The 25,608-nt window shown below is 28.4% G+C and overlaps 1 protein-coding gene across 1 annotated transcript; it reads left to right on the top strand.

Annotated features, from left to right (window-relative positions):
• Positions 1-15,720: 15,720 nt before the first annotated feature.
• On the top strand, positions 15,721-16,940 carry LOC100250200 (chaperone protein dnaJ 8, chloroplastic). The gene is made up of 3 exons (XM_002263117.4): positions 15,721-16,216; positions 16,326-16,394; positions 16,616-16,940. The coding sequence occupies exons 1-3, from the start codon at positions 16,001-16,003 to the stop codon at positions 16,787-16,789; spliced, it is 459 nt and encodes a 152-aa protein (XP_002263153.1). The 5' UTR covers positions 15,721-16,000; the 3' UTR covers positions 16,790-16,940.
• Positions 16,941-25,608: the final 8,668 nt, after the last annotated feature.

The raw sequence follows: 25,608 nt of genomic DNA, 5'->3' as shown, positions 1-25,608 counted from the left end.
GAAAATGGGATCAATCACTCGAGGGAGAGTAGATTAGGGCCTAAGAAAAATGAGAAGAATTCAAGTAAGGGCATATAGATCATGGTATGAGCATAGAATATGAGAAAATGAACCAACTGAGAGATTCAAATAGTATGCAACCATGTTAGAGGCAATTTGGAGCAAAAATCAAACCAAGGAAAGAAGGAAATGGGCAAGGCAAGCTCAAAGAACTAAGGTGACTCAAGTTAGAAGTAATGCTTAAGGGTTGGAGTGAAGTTTGAAGTAAAACAAGCAAGATTAGCAACCCTCAAAAGTTGAGTTTGAGATAATATGAAGCACATGTTTGAGTCTTAAGTAATTTTAGCCAAGCAAGAAAGAGAAGATGATAAGGAATCATCTTAATTAACTCCAATGCAATTTGGATATTAGAGTGAACTAAACGAAAATTAGGAAGCCAAAGACATAGTTGTGCATTGCTAAAAAACTAACCTTGAATTGGAATTAAATTTTAGAATGTCTTCCATGAGTTTTAATGATTTTTAGGTATGTTTTTAAATGTCGAGAAGTTAAGAATCTAAAGTTTTAAATGGTACATGAATCGAAGCTGGAACAAAGGAGATATGATTGTTGAAAAGAAGCCATGTAAAGACTAGAAGTTGAGTTTGAATAGGGCAAGCTAAAAATGAAAAACTAGAACTGCAATTTGAAATGAACTTCCCAATTTCATATTGGATCTTGAAATTTTGAACTGTGTTTTCTTAAATTCAAACCGAGCATTGAAATTTTGAATTGTAGTGCTTTAGTTTGAAAGGCAACCAATCCAATACCTATCTACTTTGAACCAAGCTCGAACTTCATGATTCTTGTATTTTATTTTTTTTCTCATTTTATTTTTTTTGGATATTTTAATATAATTTTGATTAAAATGGCCCTTTAGAGGGCACCACATGTTTAGGTTAGGATAATATATATATTATAGTTATGTAGATGGTAGAGATAGATTGGAAACTCTTGTTTTTAATTCTTCTTCAATAAGGCTTTAGTTTTTCTTTTCCATTATTTATTTATTGATTTTCTTGGCAGCCAAATATGAGTTGTGAGGAGAAATCATCCACCATATTTGGCTAGTTATATATGATTTGGAGAAGGATGGTAAACTCCAAACCTGAACTCTTTAATTTCCATTTTCATTATCATTGAATATATTTTCTAAGTAGTTTCTCTCTATTAAGGAACAATCAATGTTTAATCTTGTTCTAATGATGCTTGATCATCTCATTTTGATCATTAAATAAAACTCTTTGATTAATTATAAATAAGATCAAGATGAATCTTGCAGATGAAACTAAGGCTTGGATGTTAAAATGAGAAATAAATGTTAGGATTGATTTAAAATACTTTTAAGATGTAAAATGAATTGGCTCATAGAGTCTCAAATTTAAATTGATCTTAAGTTTAAAGGTTTAATCTTGGATTGACTCTCCTTGAAGTAAGAAAAATCTCAATCTCTCTCAATGCATTCAAAATTAAACTTGTAATATTCTTAGGATTAGATATTTTTGCAATCATATTTCATTCTTTATTCAACTTATAGTTCCTTTAATCTAAGAAAAATATTTAATTTTGTTAACTAAAACAATGAAATACATTAGTGTTAATCCTAAAGGACGACAATCAGAATACTATAACTCTTGTTAATCCTATCTTTGATGTTTTGTGATCAACGTTATCATGTAAAGAAGTTAACACTGGAGATTGGGTTATACTTTATTTTTATGATTAAAAAATTGAAAATAATTTAAAACATATACATAGTTTTACTTTCTTAATAACAACAATTAAACATAAAATATATAAAATTACTATCAAAATTTTTATATCAATTTAAAATAGGAAATTCACACCTAAAATTAACCTCCATATCCAAATGAATGAATGGACTACAATGATATCTCATTTCTAATTATTGAAAAGGTGGTAAGAATAATAAAAGGTTTATTGAAATAATGTTTTGAGACACATGATTAAAATATAAAAAATTAAATAAAAAAAATAAGCAGCAATTTAAAAAAATGTGATGGAATAAAATGCCCTCTATCATTTTTTTTATATACACTTTGAAAGTTGAAACAAAGAAAATGAAAAGGGAAGGGAAAGAAAAACATTGTTGAGAAGAATAGAAGGCTTGTTTTTCTGTGGATAAGATTATATTTAGGCTATGTTTGATTCCCGGAAAATGCTAAGGAAAGAAAAAAAAATGTTAAAGAAAATTGTTTTCTCATATTTGGTTTATATATATATATAATAAACATAATTAAAACTAATTTAAAATTTATATATTTTAAAATTATTTAATTTTGCTATAATAGAAAGAAATAAGTAAAATGGGTTTAAAGAAATATATAAAAATAATTTATTAAATTTAAACTTATTTTATTATTTTCCTTCACTTTTTTTCTTTTTTCTACTTTTCCTTTTTATTTTCTTTCATTCACATTTCCCATAAATTTTCCGAAAACTAAACACAGCCTTAAAGTTTTCAAAAAGTGGGTTTATTCTCTCCATCAAGGAATATGGTTTGTTCTTTTTATCCAAATGTTTTAATCTACTTTTCATTACATAATTAATAAAAGTGTTGCTATTTTTAATTTTTAAAAATAAAAATAAAAATATTTTGATGAAAATTAGAAACCTCTATTTTGTAGTTTTTTTCTAAAGGTACAACAATGCAAATTCATGATAGATGGAATGAAAAACACTTTCCAATTCACATGCAGAAAAGGAAAGTGTTGATTGGCCTCTTGTTTTCTTTTTATGTGAAGCCACGTGACCTCTCCTTGGATGTTTGGATTGTTAGATTTCTATTCTTCTCTTGGGGCCCAATAGTAATTCATGATTCATATTGGGCCACGTTGAATAAAGATATTGGAGAAGTGGTCCAAATCGAGACCTTTTTCTGTGTTATCAACAAGCCACGCGTCTTCCTGGAATCCATACAATGTTACGTGCCCAATCCATCTTCTTCTTCCATTACACAAGAGATAGTGAAGTTGAATTTTTATTTTTTTTTCCTTTTGAAAAAAATTAGTATATAATTTTGAATACATTGTATATTTTAAAAGTTTTCGTTCACAATTAAAATGAAGTTTAATTTTTTTTTTAATGAATAAAAAGACTTTGAAATTATAGATGATAACAAAACAGATTTTTTGAAATAGGTATTCAAATTTGGATCTTCTTTGCATTTAAGCCAAGTTAAATATATCTATGATCGGCTTCTTCAACATGTTGGTTTGTCCGAAGCAAAGTCTATGGCCTCTCCAATGACTGCTAGTCATGTTCTGTCCATAACTGATAATACTATACTAGAAGATCCCACTTTGTATCAGAGTCTTGTGGGCGCCCTTCAGTATTGCACAATCACTAGACTAGACATTGATTATACTATTAATAAGCTTTTTCAATTTATGCATGCTCCAACCTCTACTCATCTTCAAGCTATAAATCGTGTTCTTCATTATCTTAAAGGTTCGTTGTTTTATGAGCTTTCTTTCCAACCATCTTCCTCACTTGATCTTGTTGCCTATACAAATGTTAATTGGGCATCTTGCCTTGATAATAAATGTAGCACCAATGGGCTACTGTATATTTTTTTTGTGGTAATCTGGTGTCTTGGTCAGCTTCTAAACAAAAGGTGATTTCTTGCTCTCATACCGAGTCTGAATATAAGGGCTTAGCTACTGTAACAATCAAACTCACTTGGAAACAATCCATACTTAAAGAGCTCTTTGTTCACTTATTTCAGCCCCCTGTTCTTTACTATGATAATCTCAACACCACTTATTTGGCTGCAAATCCCATTCTTTATTCTCATGTTAAACATGTGGAAATTGATTATCATTTTGTTTAAGAATGTGTCTTGCAAAAAACTCATGATGCTCAATTTCTTCCATTTGAAGACCAAGTTGTTAATATCTTGACCAAAGCTCTCTCCACTCAGTGTTTCCTTCATCTTCAAAGCAAGTTCATAGTCCTTTCTCACCCTGTGTGCTTGGGAGGGGATGTCAATTAGAATTGTTAAGTAGTTAGTGGGCTATTAGTTGTTTGCAACTAATTAGAAGGGTGTTAATTGTTTGTAACTAATTTCTGAATTTTTGTATATAAGAAACAGAGCCCTTATCAATGTTGTTATGTTGTTCAAATTTCTTTTAGTTTTTCTCTTCGGTTTTTTCTCTCAAACAGGTGCTCTGCATCTCTTCTTCTTTCCATATCTCCAAGTTCTTTCTCACCCCTTTATTTTGGAATATTACATTGATCTTTCCTATCAAAGTTTGTCAACAAAGCTTCATTAAGAAATAAATGAACTCATTAAAAGACAATATTAGAGCTAGTTTGATAGTGTGATTTTTAAAACAGTTTTCTATTTTTAAAAATAGAAAATTATTTTTAAAAATTTCTAACACCATTTGGTCATTATTATCTAAAAATAGTTTTTTAAGAAGAAAGTCAAATAAAAAACAAATAGTTGTTTTCACCAGTTTTTAAAAATAAAAGAAAAATATAAAAAAAATTAAAAGCAAAAAAAAATTGAACATGATATCATTCTCATTCTTTCATTTTTATGATTGTAATTGGATTTATTTTTACATTTGTAATTAGATTTATTTTAGAAATCCCAATTTGAGTCTACTAGGTACTTGTATCCTATATATACTCTTACTAAATTTGTTTTTGGGTTTGACACAAATATTTTGAAAAACCTAGTTTGTCTTCTCGTTCTCAAAGCTCTCAAAAAAAATTTTCCTACTTTTGTCAAGTTATGAAGGAAACCTACATCTCTTCAGCTGAGGTGAATTAATCCTCTAAAGTATATAAAGTGTTACATTATGTACTCTTCCTCTCATATAGTGGATTGTTAATTTAAGGTTTCTAACTTTATGGTTTTTTATTGTCCCATTTTGTGTGAAGGTTTTACACAAAAAATATTGAATCTTATGTGTGATTGTTTCTTTCATTGATCTCCTTAATATGTTCGGATTCAATATATTTCTAAAAAAAAAGTTTAATTCCCTCTCATTATTTTAATTTGGGTTTAAAATGTTCATCCTTATATTAAAATCTTTAAAAAAATGCTCATTCAAGTCGTATTCTAATTTCAAAATCTTAGTGATAGAATTTTTTATTCCTATTCTAATTTCAAAACACAATCTAAAGAGATGAATGGGTAGAGATGGAATTAATTTCTTTATTTTCATTCTCTATTCCACTAAACACTTCCTCAACTAATAGATTTTCTAATATTTGTTCTTATTCCTAGAGACACCATCAAAATCTGTTACCAATTCTCATATCACTTGGTCAGCTGTTATTGGGCCACTTTAGTTGCTAGAGTATGCCCCTAAACAAAATCTAAAAGCCAACTTCTGAAGTGGGTCCAAGGCCTTGGATCATACAAGAAACCAAAGAAGTGGTCCACAACATTTACCTTTTCTGTGTTCTCATATGACAATACGACACATGTCCATTCTTGAGTGCATTAATAAACAAAGCTAATCCATCTTTTGGTTCTTGTAATTAAAAGCTATGACATATCCATTATTTTATTTCATGTCATGTGATTAGGAGCTTCCTAGAAAATAATGTGAAATCACCATTCAATGGCCCGTTTGACCCAATTTTTTTAAAATATTTAAGGGTGCAATTATTGGAAATAAAAAATTGAATAAAAAGTGAGTGGCTTTGCTTCTACGATAACACATATTTTATTCTTATTCTGGTTTATAATAATAACATATATATACTACTTATAAAAATAGCAGCAGTCTTTCTTTTTTTATTCCTTGAAATACTCTTATCAATATTAATAATCAACTTAAATGATAATTTAATCTTTTTAAAATAATTTAATCTTATCATTTTTGTTATGATTTTAATTGTTTAACGTAACCCAAACCATTTTTAAAATTACCATTACAGACCCAAAGGTTGTGTTTGGTTCCTAGAAAGTACAAAGGAAATAAAAAAAATGTTAAGGAAAATGATTTTTTTTCATGTTTGGTTGTATTATAAAAAATTTCAAGTAAAATTAAATATAATTAAAAATAGTTATAAATTTATGTAATTTTAAATTATTTAATCTTTATATTGATGTGTTAAAATAAATAAAATGAGTTTAAAATAGCAAATAAAAATAATTTATTGACTTTAATTTTATTTTTTATTTTCTTTGACTTTTTCTTTTCTTATACTTCTCCCCTCTATTTTCTTTTTTTTGCACTTTCCATCAAATTTTCCAAGAACCAAACATAGCAAAAAGGTAATTCAAAATTTAATATTTTCCATTATCATAATCAACTTAAATGAGAATTTAATATTTTCAATTTCTTAGGGTTAACATAAGTCATTCCTGAAATTGACATCATAAACCTAAAAGGTAATGGAAATTTTGAGAATTTAATCTTTTCATTTTATTAGGGTTAATAGAAATCATTCCTAGAATTGGCATCACAAACCTAAAAGGTAATGAAAAATTTAATCTTTTCATTCGCCTTTAATTTCTATTTTATCAACTGTTTTAATATGAATTTAATTTAAGGTTTTAATTACTTGACACAACGAAAATTTGTATGTTTATAACCTCATTTTGATTTTATATTCAAACTCAATACTTCATTCTAATTTTATATTCAAATTCAATGCAAAACTACTTTCAAGAAACTATAAAAGAAAAAGTTAATATATTTGTAGGAAACCTCTTAAACTAGACATTCATCTTCAGTGTCCCCTCCAACATAACTACTTCATCATTCATTTTATTTGATAAAATGTCCCATGATCAACCAATTCGATATTTATTAGTTTCAACTATTGATTTTGGTTTATTTATAATATGTATGTAAAGAAATTTGGTTATAGTTGGAGATCATCACAAGGTGTTTTTTTATTTTGGATTTAGAATTGAGATGAAAGACAGTTAAGGTTTGTTTGGAACTCTCCCACTCTCCCACAAATTAGGTTTTTTTTTTTTTCTTGATAACAAATCTGTAGTATTTTAAATCATATTGGAGTGTGTTTTGAGAAAATAAATAAAATGTATTTAATACTTATATTATTATTAATTTTTTCTTCTTATCCTAACTTATCTTTCATTTGTTCAATAAAATAAATTATTATTATTTTTTAAAATATTACATGAAACTTTTTACTTTTTATAACCGTAATAGTGATTTCCATTCATTTTGAGATATTTAAATCTTTTAAGTTTTCATATTTAATTAAATAATAGTGAATTAATAACAACACTTATTATATTATAGATAGTTATTGAATAAAAAATTTCATAACTCATTTACCAAGATGAAGAAAATTTTTCTATTGAGATTTTAATTCTTTTGATTTTTTTAAATATTTTTAGAACAAAAATTATTTTTCCTTTATATACTTTTCGTTTGATTGGATAATTTGATATATTATATATTTTTCTTTGATATGAAATTATTTGATTTAATCTAGTTCTATTTTTTATCTTTACAAATAAAAAAATAATAATAAGTCTTACAAAATATATAATAGTTTTTTTTTAAAAAAAATTAAAAACATAATTTTTAACAACATAATATAAGTCAATGATTTTTTCATAAGAATTTTTAAATTTAACATAAATTTTTTATTTTCTTTTCTTTAAAAGAAGTGCATCAAAAACCAATCATTAATTTTTTATTTACTTTTCATTTTTTCATTACAAAAATGTCTTAAAAGTTATAAATCTCATTCTCTTTAAAACCATACTATTAATATAATCAATGTTATAAAAATTTATCATTAAAAGTTTGAAAACTTTTCAAAATTTCTTGTGACCATTTCATTTTTCATCTTTAAAGTTTGAAATTTTTTCTCTTTCTTTTGTCATTCTCTATTCTTTTCAAATTTTTCTCTTCAACTCTTATGGGTATGCTATCCGTTCTTTTTTTCTTTTTTTTAAGATTTTTTTTTTAATCCACAAATTTCTTGCTCAAATTAAGTCATTTGTGTTCTAATTTTTATTGAAAAGCTTTGATATAAAAGAAAAAAAAGTATTTAAACTATATATAAAATAATTAACTCAAAAAAATATACAAATTTAGTGTAAAATAAATAAATGATGTATTTAAATTAAGATTGGTAAATGTTATGGCCAATGACCAATGTGGCATTTATTTTTTTAATATAAGAAAATTGGTTAAAAATAATTTTATTAACATAAAATTTGGTGCCAAAAAGTATGATCTTATTTATATCTAATCCCATTTATTAATTTTTTTTTTTTAAATTTGGTTTCATGTTTAATTCAATTATTTGATTTTGAATCTCCACTTGATTTTACACTAGTCTTGAAATAATAAATTCACATACTAATTTTTTTGTTGGACTTTTTTCATATTCACTTACATGCTTTGACACGTGTACACTTACTAGTATATATAAATCCTTCTAGTAAAAATAATTAGTTTTTAATTAATCAAAGCTTTTACGAATTTGTTTGGTAACTACTTTTTAGAACATTTTTTTATTCTACAAAATAAAAACACATAAAATACATTTAATAACCAAAAATTGTTTTCTATTTATTATTCTTAAGAACAAAAAAATAGGATGTTTTTAAATAACATATTTTAGTTATTTTTTATTATATTTACTTATTTTCTAAGGACTATTTTAAAAAATAATTATACAAACATGTAGAATAACTAAAAATAAAACACTAAATATAAAATTATTTTTTAAAACATATTTAAAATAAATTAAAAATATTTTAGGTTTCCATATAAACTTTTGTTCTATAAAAATCTAAGAACAGTTTTTAAAAACTGTTCGCAAAAACTATTTTTCATAATTGTCTTCGAAAACAGTTATCAAATAAGCCTTTAAGTGTTCTTATTTTTTTTATATAAATTATTATTAGTTTTTGCTTTTAAAATGTAGAAACATTAAGGGTTTGTATAGTAATTGTTTTTTTTTTAAATAGTTTAAAAAGATAGTTTTTAAAAATAGTTTTTGAAAATATGTTTTATAAAACAAAATTCTGTTTGGAAATCCAAAGTGTTTTTAACATATTTTTTATATTTTAAATATGTTTTAGAAATAATTTTTACATTTAGTGCTTAATTTTTAATTATTCTATATATTTGTATAATTATTTTTGAAAACAACACTAAAAATATAAATAAAAACAACTAAAAGATATTTTATGAAAACACTTTGTTTTCTATTTGTGATGAACAAAAAGTAAAAACATTTTTTAGTTGTTAAACATGTTTTTTATTTTTTGTCATGAAGAATAAAAAACTATTCTCGAAAATAGTTTTCAAACAAACCGTAAATGTTTACAAACCAACACCTCTTTATTCAATTGCATTTTTTTATAGAAGAAGAATGGGAATATTTTTTTAATGAGTGATTCATAACATTATTTTGAAATTTTGTAAGTTTTAAGTTTTAATAAAATAAAAAATAAAAATAATAAAAACAAAAATTAGTTTGGAAGCCTTGCTCCAAATAAAACAATACCCAAATTTGGTATCTAGTTATTTTTTAACACTATAAACTTAAGTAGCACCTCACTTATTAGTATAATTATTTTTTAACACTATAAAAAACTATAAAACACATTTGGCAACCAGGAAACTATTTTTTTCTTTTTAGAGAACATTTTTTTAGTTATTTTACTTTTTTTTAGAATTATTTTAAAAAATAATTATACAAACATATATAATGATTAAAAATAAAGGTCTAGACAAAAAAAATATTATTAAAAAATATTAAAAACATGTTAAAACATTTCAGATTATCAAACAGACTTTTGTTCTATAAAACATTAAAAAACAATTTTCAATATAAATAAAATATTTATAGTACTATTTTAAAGAAACTTTCTAAGCTTTGGAGAAATTTGGAGCTTGGCTAAGTCAAGAATAACTAGTATATACCAAAGATAATAAAGAACTATCCTTGAATAGTCAACTCCTTGAGGAAGGTGTTGATGAATGTCACCATAAGTCTTTGCCTAAAACAAACGGCGATTATGAATCAAATTTGACTAATCTTAATAAAGCACATGTTTTGGGGGACCATCTACACTCATGCTTACAATAGAAAACAAATGTTGTTTTCATGAATTTGTCAAAATTTGAATTTTACATTTCCACTAGACATGAACGTGATGTCAATCGACTCCTATAAGAGACAACGTGGCTTTTCATCAAATTGAACTTGATTCCTTTTGTATAATATTCAATGATATTGACTTCTAAATAGTTGATAAATTTTGTGAAATAAATTTTGATAGACATTTCAACTAATTGAAGGACGTGTCTCAAATTTAAAGAAAATAGAAAGAGATATATTGACTTCTAAAAATTTGGTAAATTTTGTGAAATAAATTTTGATAAATATTTCAACTAATTGAAGGGCGTGTCTCAAATTTAAAGAAAATAGAGAGGGAGATATTGACTTCTAAATATTTGGTAAATTTTGTGAAATAAATTTTGATAGACATTTCAACTAATTGAAGGGTGTGTCTCAAATTTAAAGAAAATAGAGAGAGATATTGACTTCTAATTTTGTGAAATAAATTTTGATAGACATTTGAACTAATTGAAGGGTGTATCTCAAATTTAAAGAGAGAGAGAGAGAGAGGAGACTAAAAGTTAATTATTGGGATGAACCAAATGAGGAACACTTAATGAGTGGACCCAAGCCTAGAGTCCATGGTCCATGAGTGAGAGAGAGAGAGAGAGATTTGAACCAAATGAGGAACACTCGATGAGCCGGGGGTGGGCGCTGAAGTCCACAGAAGAGATTAAAGAAGGGGTCCAGAGCATTTACCTTTTCAATGTTCTCATGTGACAATATGCCACATATAAGCCTAGGCCCCATGAATAAACAATAATCAAAAGCTATAACATATCCATTATTTTATTTCACGTCACGTGAAGATGAAGTGATCAAAACATCTTTCTATGTGTTTGTTTGACCCAATTTCTATAAAAATTTAAGGCTTTTTGAGAAAATGGGGAAAATATCAGAAAAATAAAATTAAATTAAAATTTTAAAAATATTAATATTAATAAATTGTTTGTATATACTACTTCAAATTCATTATCATTTAAATATGATTTTTTTTTACAAATTTAATTTCTCTCTATATGTATAAAATGAAGTGGATATTATAAAAAAAAAAAAATGTACAATGCATACCATAATTACTATAATAAAGTAATATATTATATTTAAAAAGTGTAGAAAAATACTCTAATATTTTTAAGAATAATTTATTTTCTTAAATATATCCTCTAAATTAAAAACAAATATATTAATTATTGTGGGATGAAACAATTTGGAACATTCATGGAGGAAGTGGTCCAAGCATTGGAACATACAAGAAACCAAAGAAGTGGTCCTAAGGCTCCATAAATAAACAAATCTCATATTCCTGATTGTTTTATTATATTTATAAAAATAAGTTTCACGTTTCCTTTATTCTCTATTTAATACATTTAAATAATTTTATTTCATAAGTAGATTTCTTCAACATAATTGAAATGATTAAATAATGAGTTCTATGGGATTTGACCTTCTTTTTTCCTTTTTTCGTTATTTTTAAATATATAAGGTTACGTTTGTTTTGAAAAAAAAGAAAAAATCGTTCTTCTTAAATACATTAAATTATGTTTGGTTCTTGAAAAGTATTAAAAAAAGAAAAATGATTTTCTTATATTTAATTGTTTTATAAAAAAATATTAAAGAAAATCAAATATAATTAAAACTAATTAGAAATTTATATATTTTAAAATTATTTAATCGGTATATTGATGAGTTAAAATAAATGAAATGAGTTTGAACGAGTAAATAAAAATAATTTATTGATTTTAAATTTATTTTTTATTTTATCTATTTTTCATCTTTATTTTCCTTCTTTTACATGTCCCTCAAATTTTACAAGAATCAAACGTAATCTTAAAAAATTTGAAAGTTTCTTCTTTAAAAAAAATAGGAATGATGATTTATTTACAAGTTTCTTCTTCATAAGAAAGAAGCTAAAGGTGTATTTATTTATCTTAAATTATTTTTCAAATAAATAATAACATTAAAAATATTTTAATCATATCCTTAATATAAAAATAATAGGTGAAACAAATTTTAATAATTTCATCATGGGTTTTATTTGCAAAGTTTTGAAATCTAGAAATTTTTAAGAGATTTTATTGAAATGGGATAAAGACACTAATTTTACATCACATAAATATATATATATATATATATATATATTAAGTTTCTTGTACAAACGATGGCCACCCTTTGATTAGTAATATACATCTTTCCAACCCAGACCGAAAGTTGGGCGGACGAGACAAACAAACCCCTAAAAATAGAGTTTGGCGCCAAAAATACAAAAAGTTGAAATCTAAATGTCTCCCCCAAAATATTCATTCAGGTAGGGCTTCTCAAGGCATGTGTTCATGTGTATGTTTTTGCTTTTGTTGTTGTTGTTGTTGTTGTTTTTTTTTTTTTTCTTGAAATATTTTAATAATAAGACTTTAATTATGATCGATAAATCTTAGTCAGAAGAGACAGTAACATATTACATCTTTTGTTCAAATGATGATGAAATAAAATAAGTTATCGTATCATTTATCTTATTTTATGTTTAATTAAACATAAGATAAGATAGATGGTAGAATATATTATCTTTTCTTTTTTTTATATCCCTAGGAATATGTTAATGCTAAGTTGAATATACATATCTTATATATCATAAATTTTTTTATTAATTTTTTTATTTATAAATAAAATTTTTGTAATAAAATTAAATTTGTGATTAAAAATGACTAAAAAAATATTTACTATAAATAATATTAATATATGTATTATTTAATATATAAATTATTTTTATATATTGAATAACATAATATTAAAAAATTATTTATAAAATTTAAATATTTTAATCAGGAATATTATTCAACATAAAAAAAATTAAATATTTTTTTAATAAAAAATATTAGAATGTAATATCATTTTTATTTTATATATAATTATCTTAAATATTATGTCGATTGGATTTAACATCTAAGGATATCATATTTCATTGAAATTGTATCCAGAGATATGCTATAACTTATCATATTTTATCTTATCAACTAGAGAGAGTTTAGTGTCCGCAAGTTATCTTGATGAAAGAAATTATTTCTTTTCAGGTTTGCAAATTTCATTTCCTTTTGTAATTTGTCTTTAATTGGAATGATAAATTGTATTTGTGAATAAAAGGTGGAATCGCCCGAATAATGAATGAGATATTTCCATTTCTTTCATCAAACTCTAGTATTCATAAGTTCGGCACGTAATACTTAAAAAGTATGTAAACCTTTTCTTTTAAGGCAGTTTTGTTTGCTTACTTTTAAATTTTGGATAGTGTCATTCAAATTGTTTTAATTTTATTTCTATAAAATTTTATCTAAGTACGAAAAATTATTAACACAACTAAACCAAAATACAAGAGAAAGAAAATATTATCAAGTTCGGTTTAGTTATGTTAGTCCATATCATTTTAATACTCGCTCATCTTTATGTATAAAAATTAAAATAATTAAAATGAGTTTGAAGTAACACATACAAATAATTGATCAACTTTAACCCTTTTTTTTTTTCTTTTTTTTTTGTGCTAATTTTTATATTCTTTCATTTTATTTTTTTTCTTTATTTTCTTTCTCTTGTATTTCCCTTAAATTTTCCGGAACATAGATAAAAATTTAGTTGTGTTAATAATTTTTTGTAAATTGAAACATATCAACTAAAATACTTGATTTATTTATTTATTTAAAATAACCTATTGATATCGACTAACATAACTAAACCGAACTTGATAATAAGTGCAGTTTAGTTATATTAGTTGGTAGATAAGTTTGGTTTAGGTATATTAGTTAATATCTATTAGGTTATTTTTAGTTAAATAGAAAAAGTCAAATATCAATAAAAAAATAAATAAATAAATAAATAAACATCATCTAGTGCTTGATTGTTGAAAATTTGAAGTAAAATATGAAGAAGAAAAAAAGGGAAAAGTAAAAAAGAAATAAAATAAAAAATAAATTTTAGGTCAATAAATTATATTTATATACTAATTTAAATTCATTCACTTATTTTAACTTTTTATATAAAGATTAAATAATTTTAAAATAAATAAGTTTTTTAATTAATTTTATTTATATTTTATATTTTATAAAACTGAACAAGAGAAATAATTTTTTTTTTTATGCTATGTTCGGTTTACGGAAAATTTAAGGGAAATGCAAGAGAAAGAAAATAAAGAAAAATAAAATAAAATGAAAGAATATAAAAATTAGCATAAAAAAATAGGGTTAAAGTTGATCAATTATTTGTATGTGTTACTTCAAACTCATTTTAATTATTTTAATTTTCATGCATAAAGATTAACGAGTATTAAAGTGTTATATATGTAATAAATTTCTAACTAATTTAAATTATATTCAATTTTCTAACTAATTAGATATGAAAAAATAATTTTTCTTAGCCAGTGTTTTTTTTGTATTTTCTAGGAATCAAAAATATTTATTTTTTCTTTCCTTGATATTTTCCAAGAACCAAATATAACCTATTTTTTTCTTTAAAATAATGAAATGATTTAACTAGATGCATTATATTGTTAAAAGGGCATAAGTTATAATTAAAGAGGTTTTTTTTTTCACTTTATACTTGTTATTCAAATATAAATTTATGTTTTGATAAAAGGGTTATTTAATTAAAAGACTTATTGAAAACCTAATTTAAGAAATCTAATCTTCAACTATTTTTTGCTCCACTTTAACAAAAATACCCTCAATTTTTTCTTGTAAAAGTAGCGTTTTCTTTTAAAACATACATATAACTACTTGAAATAATTAAAAACATTTATGTTAAAAATAAGTTGTTTTTCAAACAAAAACATGGCACTGTTTAAATTCATAAATATGAGAATTATTTAATTCTTTTTAACTATTTAATTTCTTTTATATAAAAAGATTATTTGATTAAAATGATTATTGGAAACCCAATTTTAGAATTTTAACCATTCATCTATTTTTTGTTTTATTTTGACAAAAATACTTTTCTTTTTTCTTGTAAATATAACCATTTTTTTTTTCTAAAACATATATATAAATACTTAAAATAGTGAAGGATATTTATGTCAAAAATAGCTTACTATTCGAACCAAAGCATGAAATGAGTTAATTTCATAAATATAAAGATTATTTCATCAATTTTAACCAATTAATTTTTTATAGGGTTATTTTATTAAAAGGGTAGTTAGAAACCAATTTTTTTTTTTTTAATCTTATTTTGATAAGAACGTCCTTATTATTTTCGGGTAAAAATAACTATTTTTTTTAAAAAATGGTTTAAATACTCGAAATAATTAAATATATTTATGTAAATAATAAGTTACTCTTCAAACAAGAACATGAAAGAAGATAAATTCACAAATATAAGAAATATTCATTCATTTTTACCGATTAATTTTTCTAAATTTAACATGTCGGAATTTTATCATAAATTTTTTTATCCAATCCTCGTGGATAGAATTTAGTTAGATTCTTTTTATCCCATAATAATAATAATAATAATAATATAAATAAATATAAAAAAAAAAAAAAATATGAAGGAGAAGGAGGAGTAGGAGGAATATGCCTGAAATAAACCCAAGTTGTGAAATCTGACGAGTGGATAAGAACGTGAGTTTCGGAAAGTCACCTACACGTCACCCTCTAAACGGCCTGTGGATAAGGACCCTCCACCCCTACCTCCTTCCTTCACTCTTATTTATTTATACCTCCCCTCTTCTCCTTCTCTTCCATTATTGTTCTTATTTTTATTCATTCTTTCCCCCCTCTCAAACGATCCTATTTCTTCATCTGCTTTCCTTTTTCCGTTTTCCGTTTCTTACGTATATTCGTTCTATTTTCTCTTCTTATCGTATCCTTGGAGAATGGCGGTGAGTGGTGTTGGTGAGATGATCGGTGCCGGAGGATCTTCTCCCTGGATTCAGTTGAGGGATCGATGGTCCAGAAAGAAGGCGAATCGATCTAGGGTTTCTCGTGTCTCTGCGTCTCTCAATCTCACTGATCCCTACAAGACTCTTCGGATTCAACCTGGTGCTTCTGAATCTGAAGTGAAAAAGGCTTTCAGACGATTGGCTCTGCAGGTTCATTTCTGATTTTCGATGCTCTTTCTCTCGATTCTATTGGAGGGAGAAATTATGATTGATTTGGCCTGAATATGTCTCTTTTCTTTTTCTTTTTTGAAATTTTCAGTATCATCCGGATGTGTGTAGAGGAAGCAATTGCGGTGTACAGTTTCACCTCATCAACGAAGCTTACGATGTATGTTTATCGCACTTTTTCTCCGTGTTCCTTGTCCTGTTGGCCGGATTGGGCCAGCGTCAAGCTTTTTTGTTTTGTTCTTTTCTGTTCTGTTATTTGCCAAATTTTCCAGCCCTAAATTAATACTGGAATGTTGTGATATTAGATTTGTTCTTATCTGTAAATATAAAAAAAAATAAAAAAAAATAGGCTGATCTGATTGACACATGGTGTTTGCGCAGACTGTGATGAGCAATTTCAGGGAAGAATCGACAAGCACGGGGGAGATGTTGGAGGAGATGGACGAATCGATGAGAGGATATGACGATCCTGATTGGGAGTTGTGGGAAGAGTGGATGGGATGGGAAGGAGCTGGAATTCGCGACTATTCATCTCATATCAATCCCTATATTTGAAAAATAAATACTCGTATTCCTACTTATTTAGACCAACTGTCTATTTGTATATATTAAGAGTTGGAGATGGTTTTTCAATCATCCCTCTGTAAATAGTGGAACAACAAATTGTTCAAATAATAATAATAATAATACTGCATCATCTTTGTCATATATTCTTACACAATGATTTTGGGTAGGTGTGGACCCCTTGGGAAAGGGGTAGGTGCGTAATCTTATCAGGAGTTTTCAAAGCCCACCAAATTCGAAAAGGGGTAGGTGGGGAAGTACTGTGTTAGTAGTCTTTAAGGTTGCCCATAAGCCAGAAGTTAAATTGATTGGAAAAGGCAAAATAAACTCAATTATATTAAGTGGTATTTTCAAAATTAAAATAATAATTTAGTAATGTCTTCCATGGTGGTCCACTCTTTACTTTTCGTGTCTTCTTTTTTTTGTCTTGGCTTTGAAACAATGGGCAGAGTAATTAACACTCACGCCCTTGTAAAAGGTCTTTTTTATTTGGGCTTAAAAAAGTGATGGTAAATAAAAATTTGTCACACAATAAAAATAATTTTATTTATTTTTATCTTAATTATATCTTATTTTCTTCATTTGTGTACTTCTCTCTCTCTGTATTTCCTTTGATATTATTATTATTTTTAATTATTAAAATATTTGGAGTTTGGTATGAGATTCATTTGACAGACACCATACCATTTTCCACAAGTTATATATTTATTTTAGCAATTTTTTAAAAGGACAAATACAAAATAGGGACAATTCAGGATAAGATATTTTTGGCAACCCCAAAAAATATCACTCAAATTAAGTGTTCAAAAATACTTTCAAACTTTATTTTAAAAAAATCTTATTTATTTTTATTTTTATTTTTATTTTTGCATTTTTTCTGAGAATCCATATCCTCATTTCCATATAATTTTGGAGGTCAATCCAAATTGGAAGTCAATTCAACTAGCAAGGGCAAGGACGATCATATTTGGAGTAAGTTCAAAGAATCAAGGTTTGGACATTTACATTGATACTATAGTCACTATCTTACAATGTTTGTATTCAAAAAAGATATTTGAGAGGAGTTGCAGCCATGGCAACGAATATAATTAAAATCATCGTTTTCTTTTTATATATTTGTAATATTTCCAAATCAAATTGAGCCCATATAAATTAATTAAAAAAAACTAGTTAAAGGAACAAAAAAAAAATAATAAAAAAAAAAATCAACCTGCCTAAAGAAAGTCTTATGGAAGTATTTGCATGAATATGATAGGTATGAAATATGGATTACATTAAAGTTGGACATTTTTAATTTTTGGGATATACAAGCCCCATTGAAATTCTTAGAATTTAAGAGCCCTTGTGTGATTTAAAAAAAAAAAATTATTTTTAAAATTTCTAATACCATTTGGTCGTTGTTATTTGGAAATGGTTTTTTTAAAAAACAAAATGAAACATAAAACAATTTTAAGAGAACAAGTAAAAGTTGTTTTTACTGGTTTTTAAAAACAAAAGGAAAACATAGGAAATAATAAAAAAAACCATAAAAAAACAAATAAAATTGAACATGGTATCATTTCATTTTTCTCTCTACAATTTAATATCGATACTAAAATTTTTTAAACATGATCATCTTTTAAATTACACATGTTTTTGTAGATCTCTTTTATTTTTTCTAAAATTTTTTATGAAGCAAATAAATTTCACATCAAATTGTACTTGATGTTGGTTATGGATTGCGATTGAGCCTTTAGGCAACTTTTCCAATGCCTCCTTCACTTGATCCTACAAAAAAGGTATGTCCAAATGTGTTTTGGGTAGACCTCTTCGATGGTTAAGTTAGCTTTAAGGAATGAGGAATGGATCTCTGGAAGTAGCTTTGCTCTTACATTTTAACTCTCATCCCTCTACCTTTATATAGGATGTATCTCATAACCTCCCTTGGGCCATTAAGACCCCCTTTTTATTTTGGCATTTAATTTCATAATGTGTCTTGATGATAGTGTATAATGGTTGTCAAATTAACCCATTGATGGTGTGTAATGAATCCATTTATGGTGGTTGACTATCCATGTAACTATGGTCATACAGTAGATGTTGCTTAGAATGGGTTGCTTACTTAGACACCTCATTACTTGAGGCATCCACCAAGACACCTTACTACCTAGGTACCCACAATGCCCCCATTTCTTAGTTATGTCTAACTAGACTCCTATTTGGGAGTGACTTAGTTGGGAAAAACTTTGTCCTTTGCTCGACTAGCATCACTACGAGGTGAATTAATTGAATTTTTGAAATTTCAAAAGGCAAATTCTAGCTCCATGGGACACATGTTAGCATAATACAAGACCCGAGAACCTCATCATTTCATTAATCATCAAGGGACACAAGGGCAAGACTTCTAACTATGAAACCAAGGTTTGGTTAAACTCAATTTTGATAATAACAAAATAATGTTTGGAACTAATGATTATATTTCAACTGTAATTAGATAAGATGATTTTCAAAGTAGCAATCACAAAGACAAAATCAAGTCAAAAGGAAATCAATAAGAAGAAGAGACCTCAAAGAGAAGTGTTTTTCATGACCTAAGCTTCATAGGATCTCTTTTTAAGGTTGTTGGTGCACCAAACTTTTCATACATTATATTATTTACTTATGGACCAAAATCGTCCAAGAGTTATTTTGTTTTAAATCTTTTAAATGGATGATTTCATGTTTTCAATTAAAATCTTGTATCAAATGCTTTTCAAACTTGTTTAAAGGGTTTTAAGTTAAAAAAGATAGTTGTTGAGTAAAAAACGACTCAACCAGTTGAGGGATTTGCCCAACCAGTTGAATTGGCTAAGGAACTGGTCAACTTATTTAGCTCAACTGGTTGAAGGGTGCAAAAACCTTATCTTTCTTTCAGAAAACTTGTTCAACCGGTTGAGGTTGAACCTCATTCGATCGAGTACTAGTCGAGGTTGAACCTCATTCTGTCATGTACTGGTCAAAGGGCGGTCGAGGTTCAATGATCACCTATCATGCATTAAATGCTAACGATTAGTGAACTGATCGAACTAGAACTCGATTGGATGAACCCCCAATGACTAGTTTAGCCTTTCTCCTTTATAAAAAAGTTCCAATCTTCATTGTTTCAATAGCTCAACCTTCTTAAACCTTTCTTGAATATATTTGAGTCTTGGGAGAGTGTTTTTTAGTGCACCATTGTTCTAAAACTTGCATATCATTAGTGCACCGTTCAAACTTAGTTTATCTTGTATCATTTGAGTCTAAAGTTTTATATTAGGATTTTGTGAGATTATTTCCTATCTTTATTTGTAAATCTTTGAGAAGAAAAATCTAACTGTGAGGTATCACTTAGGGATTCCCAAGTATAAGGTATCACTTGAGGGTTTGTTCAAGAGTGAGGTATATTTTGAGGATTGTAAAGGGTGCTTGGAGCCAAAAGTTTAAAAGGATTTATTACAACCATAATCCAATTATATTGAATTAGTGGAACCTCAAACTTGGGATTGAAGCTAGAGGAGAGTGGGCATAGGTCAGGTTGCATCGAACCACTATAAAATCTTGTGTTTGCATTCTCTCTTCCCTACTCTTTTATTTTATATGCAATTTTTTTTCATATTATTCTTATTATATATTTGCATATAATTGTTCTTGCATTCACATAGTTTGAATTTGTAAAAAATATCATTACCCTATTTATCCTTCCTCTAGGGTGATTACCTTAGGTTGAATTAGTCAATTTTTCTAACACTAACATTCCATATGCAACCTACAAATTCTCTCTTTTCATTTATCCTTTTTGGCCATTCATTTTGTCTATGGGTTTTTTTTCTTCTTTATGCACTTTCCACTGCTTCACTTTGGAGAGCATTGGTTCGTCGTTGGTGGCATTTTTTCTTTTCACGCCATCAACATTGTCTTTGACTGACCAAGTTAGTTCCATTTTCATTCTTTTTCTTGATTTTTCCCACTTCCAAATGAATTTTGTGACATCTTTGTCTTTGATAGTGGTATAAGCTTCAATTTCCACCCATTTATTGAAATAGTTTGTGGAAATGAGCAGTAATTTTTTCTGAGTAGCTCTTGTAGAAAATGACCTAACTATATCCATTCCTCATTATGCAAACAACTAAGGACTAGTAATTGGAGTTAGATATTCGAATGATAAACAGGGTATAGGAGCAGATCTTTGGCATTTCTCACATTTCTTAGTATAGAGTTCAACATTTTTTTTCATTATAGGTCAATAATACCCTAGAGTATGTGTTTGGTGGACTCACGTTCGTTCTCTAGGATAATTGGCATATACTGCTTCATGTAGTTCGACTAAGACATATTGAGCCTTAGTTTCACTTAGACATCTTAAATAGGGCCCCCCAAATGATTGTTTGTATAATTGATCATTGATTATAGAATAATGGGTTGCCTATACTCGAAGTTTGTGAGCTCCCTTGGAGTCATCATGGACTTTTCCTATCTAAAGTTATTTGACAATATTAGTCATTCAACTAGATTCCACATCTTTTATGTCACTCACCCTTTAGGGCGTGACTTTTGAAAGAGTCGGTTGAAAATAAATTGATAGAAGTACTGTTTGATTTTCAAAAATTGTGGCTGCCACCTCGGCTAAAGCATCTACTCTCACATTTTTCTCTCAAGGAATGCATTTCACTCTTCATTCAAGCAACTTTCAACTTTCCTAACCAACTCCTTACCAGTGCTAAGTAGTGTGACATACATATGTCTTTTGCCTTATAATCCCCTTGAATTTGCCCAACTACTAGTTGCGAGTCACTTTTGATTTCCAGTTTTGATGAAAAAAAGTGCAAGGAAGAGATCGAGGTTGGCTATTATGGCTTCATACTAAGACTTATTATTGGAAAAAGAAAAATCTAGTTGAACCACTTGATCAATTTGCTCTCCTTTAGGAGATTGTAAAAGGATTCCTACTCCGAACCTAAATACTTTTGATGATCCGTCTGTGTTAAGGAACCACCAATATTCAAATAACTTTTTCTTTCTCACCTCTGTTTGAGGTAGTTTAGTAATAAAGTCAGCCAAGACTTTGTATACCGAATGTTGTACTTACTCAATTCCATTGCCCATTTGATCATTCGCTTAGATAAGCCTGGCTTATGCAAAGTGGCTCATAATGGGAGATTTGTTAAGACAAACGATGGGATCAACTTGGAACTAGGGGTGTAGCTTCTTAGTTGCTACTTTTAGGGAGAAGGTCACCTACTCGATGTGAGTGTATCTAGTTTAGCTCAAATCAAGTCTTTACTCACATAAAATACAGGTTTTTATTGTTTTTCTTCATCTACCTGTAATAATACCATGCTAACAACAATTTTTGATACAACCAAATACACATATAGTTCTTTGGATGCAACTGGAATACCAATCATTAAAGGCTCAAGTAAATACTGATTTATTGAGCTAAATGCTCATTCACACTCTAGATATCGTCCGACTAACTTTGCACCTCGAAGAGTATTGAAAAGTGAATAGAGGTTGTTAGTGAATCTAGAGATAAACCTTCCTAAAGCTGCCAATCTTCTAGAGAACTATTGTACCTCTTCTAAGTTGGATTTACTTCTATTCCTTTCTAATGACCATAGAAATTTTCCTACACTTGCACCAAAAGCACATATTAATAGGTTTAACTTCATATTGTACTTTCAGAGCAAATTGAAGGCTTCTCACAGTCACAGGTGTTATAAATGATCTAGCATATCATAAATATAGACCTCGGTTGTCTTTCCAAGCATTGGCTGAAAAATCTTGGCACTAGTCATTGGTACATCGCTCTTGCATTTTTTAGGCTGAACGACTTACATTGTAATAGTACATGCCTTGAGGAGTTGTGAACACAGTTTTATCTAAATCTAGTGAATGCATTGGAATTTGATTGTACTCGAAAAATGCGTCTATGAACAATTGAATACTGTGCTCTACTATTGAGTCTGCTATTAGTCAATATGTGGTAGTGGAAAGCTATCTTTTGGAAGACTTCATTCAAATCAATGAAGTTAACATAAACCCTCTACTTTCCTCCTTTATTTGGTAGCACAACGTTCGTCTGCCAATCAGGATATTCCACCTCGTAGATGAACTCGACTTCTAATAAGTTGGCTACATCTGCTTGGATAATCTTTTGTCTATCCAAATGAAAGCATTGGGCAAAATAGGCCATGCAACAAGACTGATATTCAACTTTTGAGATGATACTTTGGGGCTGATGCCTAACATATTTAAATGCTTCCAAGCAAACATATCATTATTTCTTTTTAATACCAGCACTAGTTGGTAATGCTTTTTGATACTCAATAACCTTATTTTTTTCCTTTGGATAGTAGTTGTTATTTGGCCAAATCACGTAAGTATCCAAGCGTATCAAACAGACCCTTTCGGTCAGTCCCCATAATTATCTGGTAGCACTATCGAGTCACCAGCTGACTCCTGTGCAAGTATATTTGGCCTTGGCTAGTCAGGTAACTAACCATCTGATGATAAGTGGATGGGATAGCCTTTATCTTATGGATACATGCACACCCCACTATTGCATTGAAAGGTGAAAGATCCTCTACAATTGAGAATTTTACATTTAAAACAATGGGCCTGACCTTTACTAGGAGTACTATATCGCCTAACGATATTATAGTGGCCCTATTGAATTCAATCAAGATGCACCCCAGGCTTTCTAAGGTTAAGGGTGAGTAGCTTATCTGCTTGTATGCGGTCATTTACAAGAAATCAACAGAGCTACCTAGATCAACCAATATCTTGCAAACATTGAATCTACTAATATTTAGAGTTAACAGGAGAACATCCTCATAGGGTGTATTACCTGATTTAGATTAATAAAGGGAAAGGTTATGGGCCCATCAATCAATTGTGTTCTGCTCGACATGAAGGAATATTAAACGATGTTCACTCGTTTCATCACTTGTTCCACCACGATAGCAACTCTAATCACAGATCTCCTATGCCTCTTAGATTTATACTGGTCATCAATCGACCCACCATGAATGTAATGAATGACAGGACGCTACTAGAAGGGGGGAGTTCATACCCTGTTTATTTCAGCGGGTGGAACTTCACTGTTACCCTCAAGCTTGCAAATATACTAGCGGAGGTGCTTGACTATTATTAACTTCTCTATTAAAAAGTGGAACTGATGACACTCCTTTGTAGTATGATTGTTTTCCTTATGATAATAGTAATGTCGTTGTTTGTCTCTCTTCACCGGGTCTGCCCTCATAGAGCACAATCACTTGGATCCGAGTAGATCATGAACCAATAGGAGAAGCCGCTCATATAAAATAGTAAGAGGAGTCAACTACAGTGGCTTCTTTGATCATGTTGAGTGAATTTGCGATTTCTCTGCTTTGACCCACTTCCTAAAGATTTGGAGTTTCTCGCTTTATTTTCTTGAGTCGACCGTATTATAACTAGAATTTGTTGCGAAACTGCTCAGATGTCGTCCTCCAACATCGCATACTTATCAGCTCAATGAAACAAATCATCTATTGACTCTGATAGCTTCTTGGCAATGGATTCAGGGAATGGGGTCCTTGGACTGATGTTTTTTTTTTGAATTTTCTAGGATTGCATCCATGTTGTATGAATCTACCTAGAGAACTGGTTGCCCAAACCTTTTCATGAATCTCACAGGGGCTTATTCTTTATTATTTTTATGTTCTACAATCTACTCAGATTCTACTTATGTCAGGCAGGGCATAGGTAGTGTGACACGAAGGCTTCAAAGATGTTTATAAATGAGTGGAAAGAGTTTTGAGATCGGTTGTGAAATCAGGATAATGCAAAGTCGTGTAAGCTGGTAAGAAAAACTTTGCACAGAAGAATGTCATTCCCCACATCAAGTGTCATCACCTACCTGTAATGCATTAGGTGGTCAAATGGCTCACTCGTCCCATTATACATTATAAACTTCATTTGAAATCACGAGCCCTCTTAGTGATTCGTAGTTTACTATATAAGCATCGAATGGAGTGAAAAATGTGTCATCAAGACACCGACTAATTATTCTCATGGGCATTCTATACCCTGCTTCCCTAAGGACTTGCTTGAACTAGACATTCTGTGTAGGATTTTGAAGGCCACCACTATGCAAGATATTAGACCACATCCTTGGTGTAGTGGTAGTGTTAGGGTCGAATGCATAATCTTGAGAGCGCATTTCCTTGGTGGCGTTGGTTGTTGCATTAGAATGGTTTCCACTAACCGGATGTTCTATTGGAGACTTTTGCACTATTGGTGACAGAGGTGAGTCATAGGTAAATAATTCATCATTTGCTTGGTGTGAAGGCTGTTTGTTTAAAAGTGGAATTTTGGTCGTTTTGCTCCAAGATGGCTTTAGGATGGTCTGATTGACAGAATGGCAACTTCTTCTGTTAGAGCATCGCCTCGCTAGCATTCATGCACGTACCCTTTATTTTCTTGCCTCAATTGATCAATATGTTAAAGGAGGGACTATATATGTTGCTCATACTCCTACCTTCTCTCCATCTCCACTTGAAAGGTGTTGAACCTTTCATCAAGACTAAAAGGTTGCGTGGTAGACTGAGGGTTGGTACTAGTTCCAGAGGTCATGTTCATCATTTTCAATCTTTTCATGGTGGCTTTTTGTACAGTTTCCCACAAACACTTGTTGGTTCTGGATTGTGATTGACCCTCCAAGCAACTTTTCCAATGCCTCCTTCACTTGATCCTACAACAAAGGTGTGTCTGAATGTGTTCTAGGCAAACCTCTTCAATGGTTAAGTTAGTTTTGAGGATTGAGGAATGGATCT

The sequence above is a fragment of the Vitis vinifera genome, chromosome 9 (assembly GCF_030704535.1).
Source record: "Vitis vinifera cultivar Pinot Noir 40024 chromosome 9, ASM3070453v1".
In the NCBI taxonomy this organism is placed as follows: domain Eukaryota; kingdom Viridiplantae; phylum Streptophyta; class Magnoliopsida; order Vitales; family Vitaceae; genus Vitis; species Vitis vinifera.
Note: the sequence above shows the minus strand (reverse complement) of the source record. Positions and strands in the feature narration are given on the sequence as shown.

Coding starts and splice junctions, on each gene's coding strand:
- LOC100250200 (XM_002263117.4), top strand. CDS start 16,001: ATGGCGGTGAGTGGTGTTGGTGAGATGATCGGTGCCGGAGGATCTTCT. Junction 16,217..16,325: donor TCAGACGATTGGCTCTGCAG/GTTCATTTCTGA, acceptor TGAAATTTTCAG/TATCATCCGGATGTGTGTAG. Junction 16,395..16,615: donor TCATCAACGAAGCTTACGAT/GTATGTTTATCG, acceptor GTGTTTGCGCAG/ACTGTGATGAGCAATTTCAG.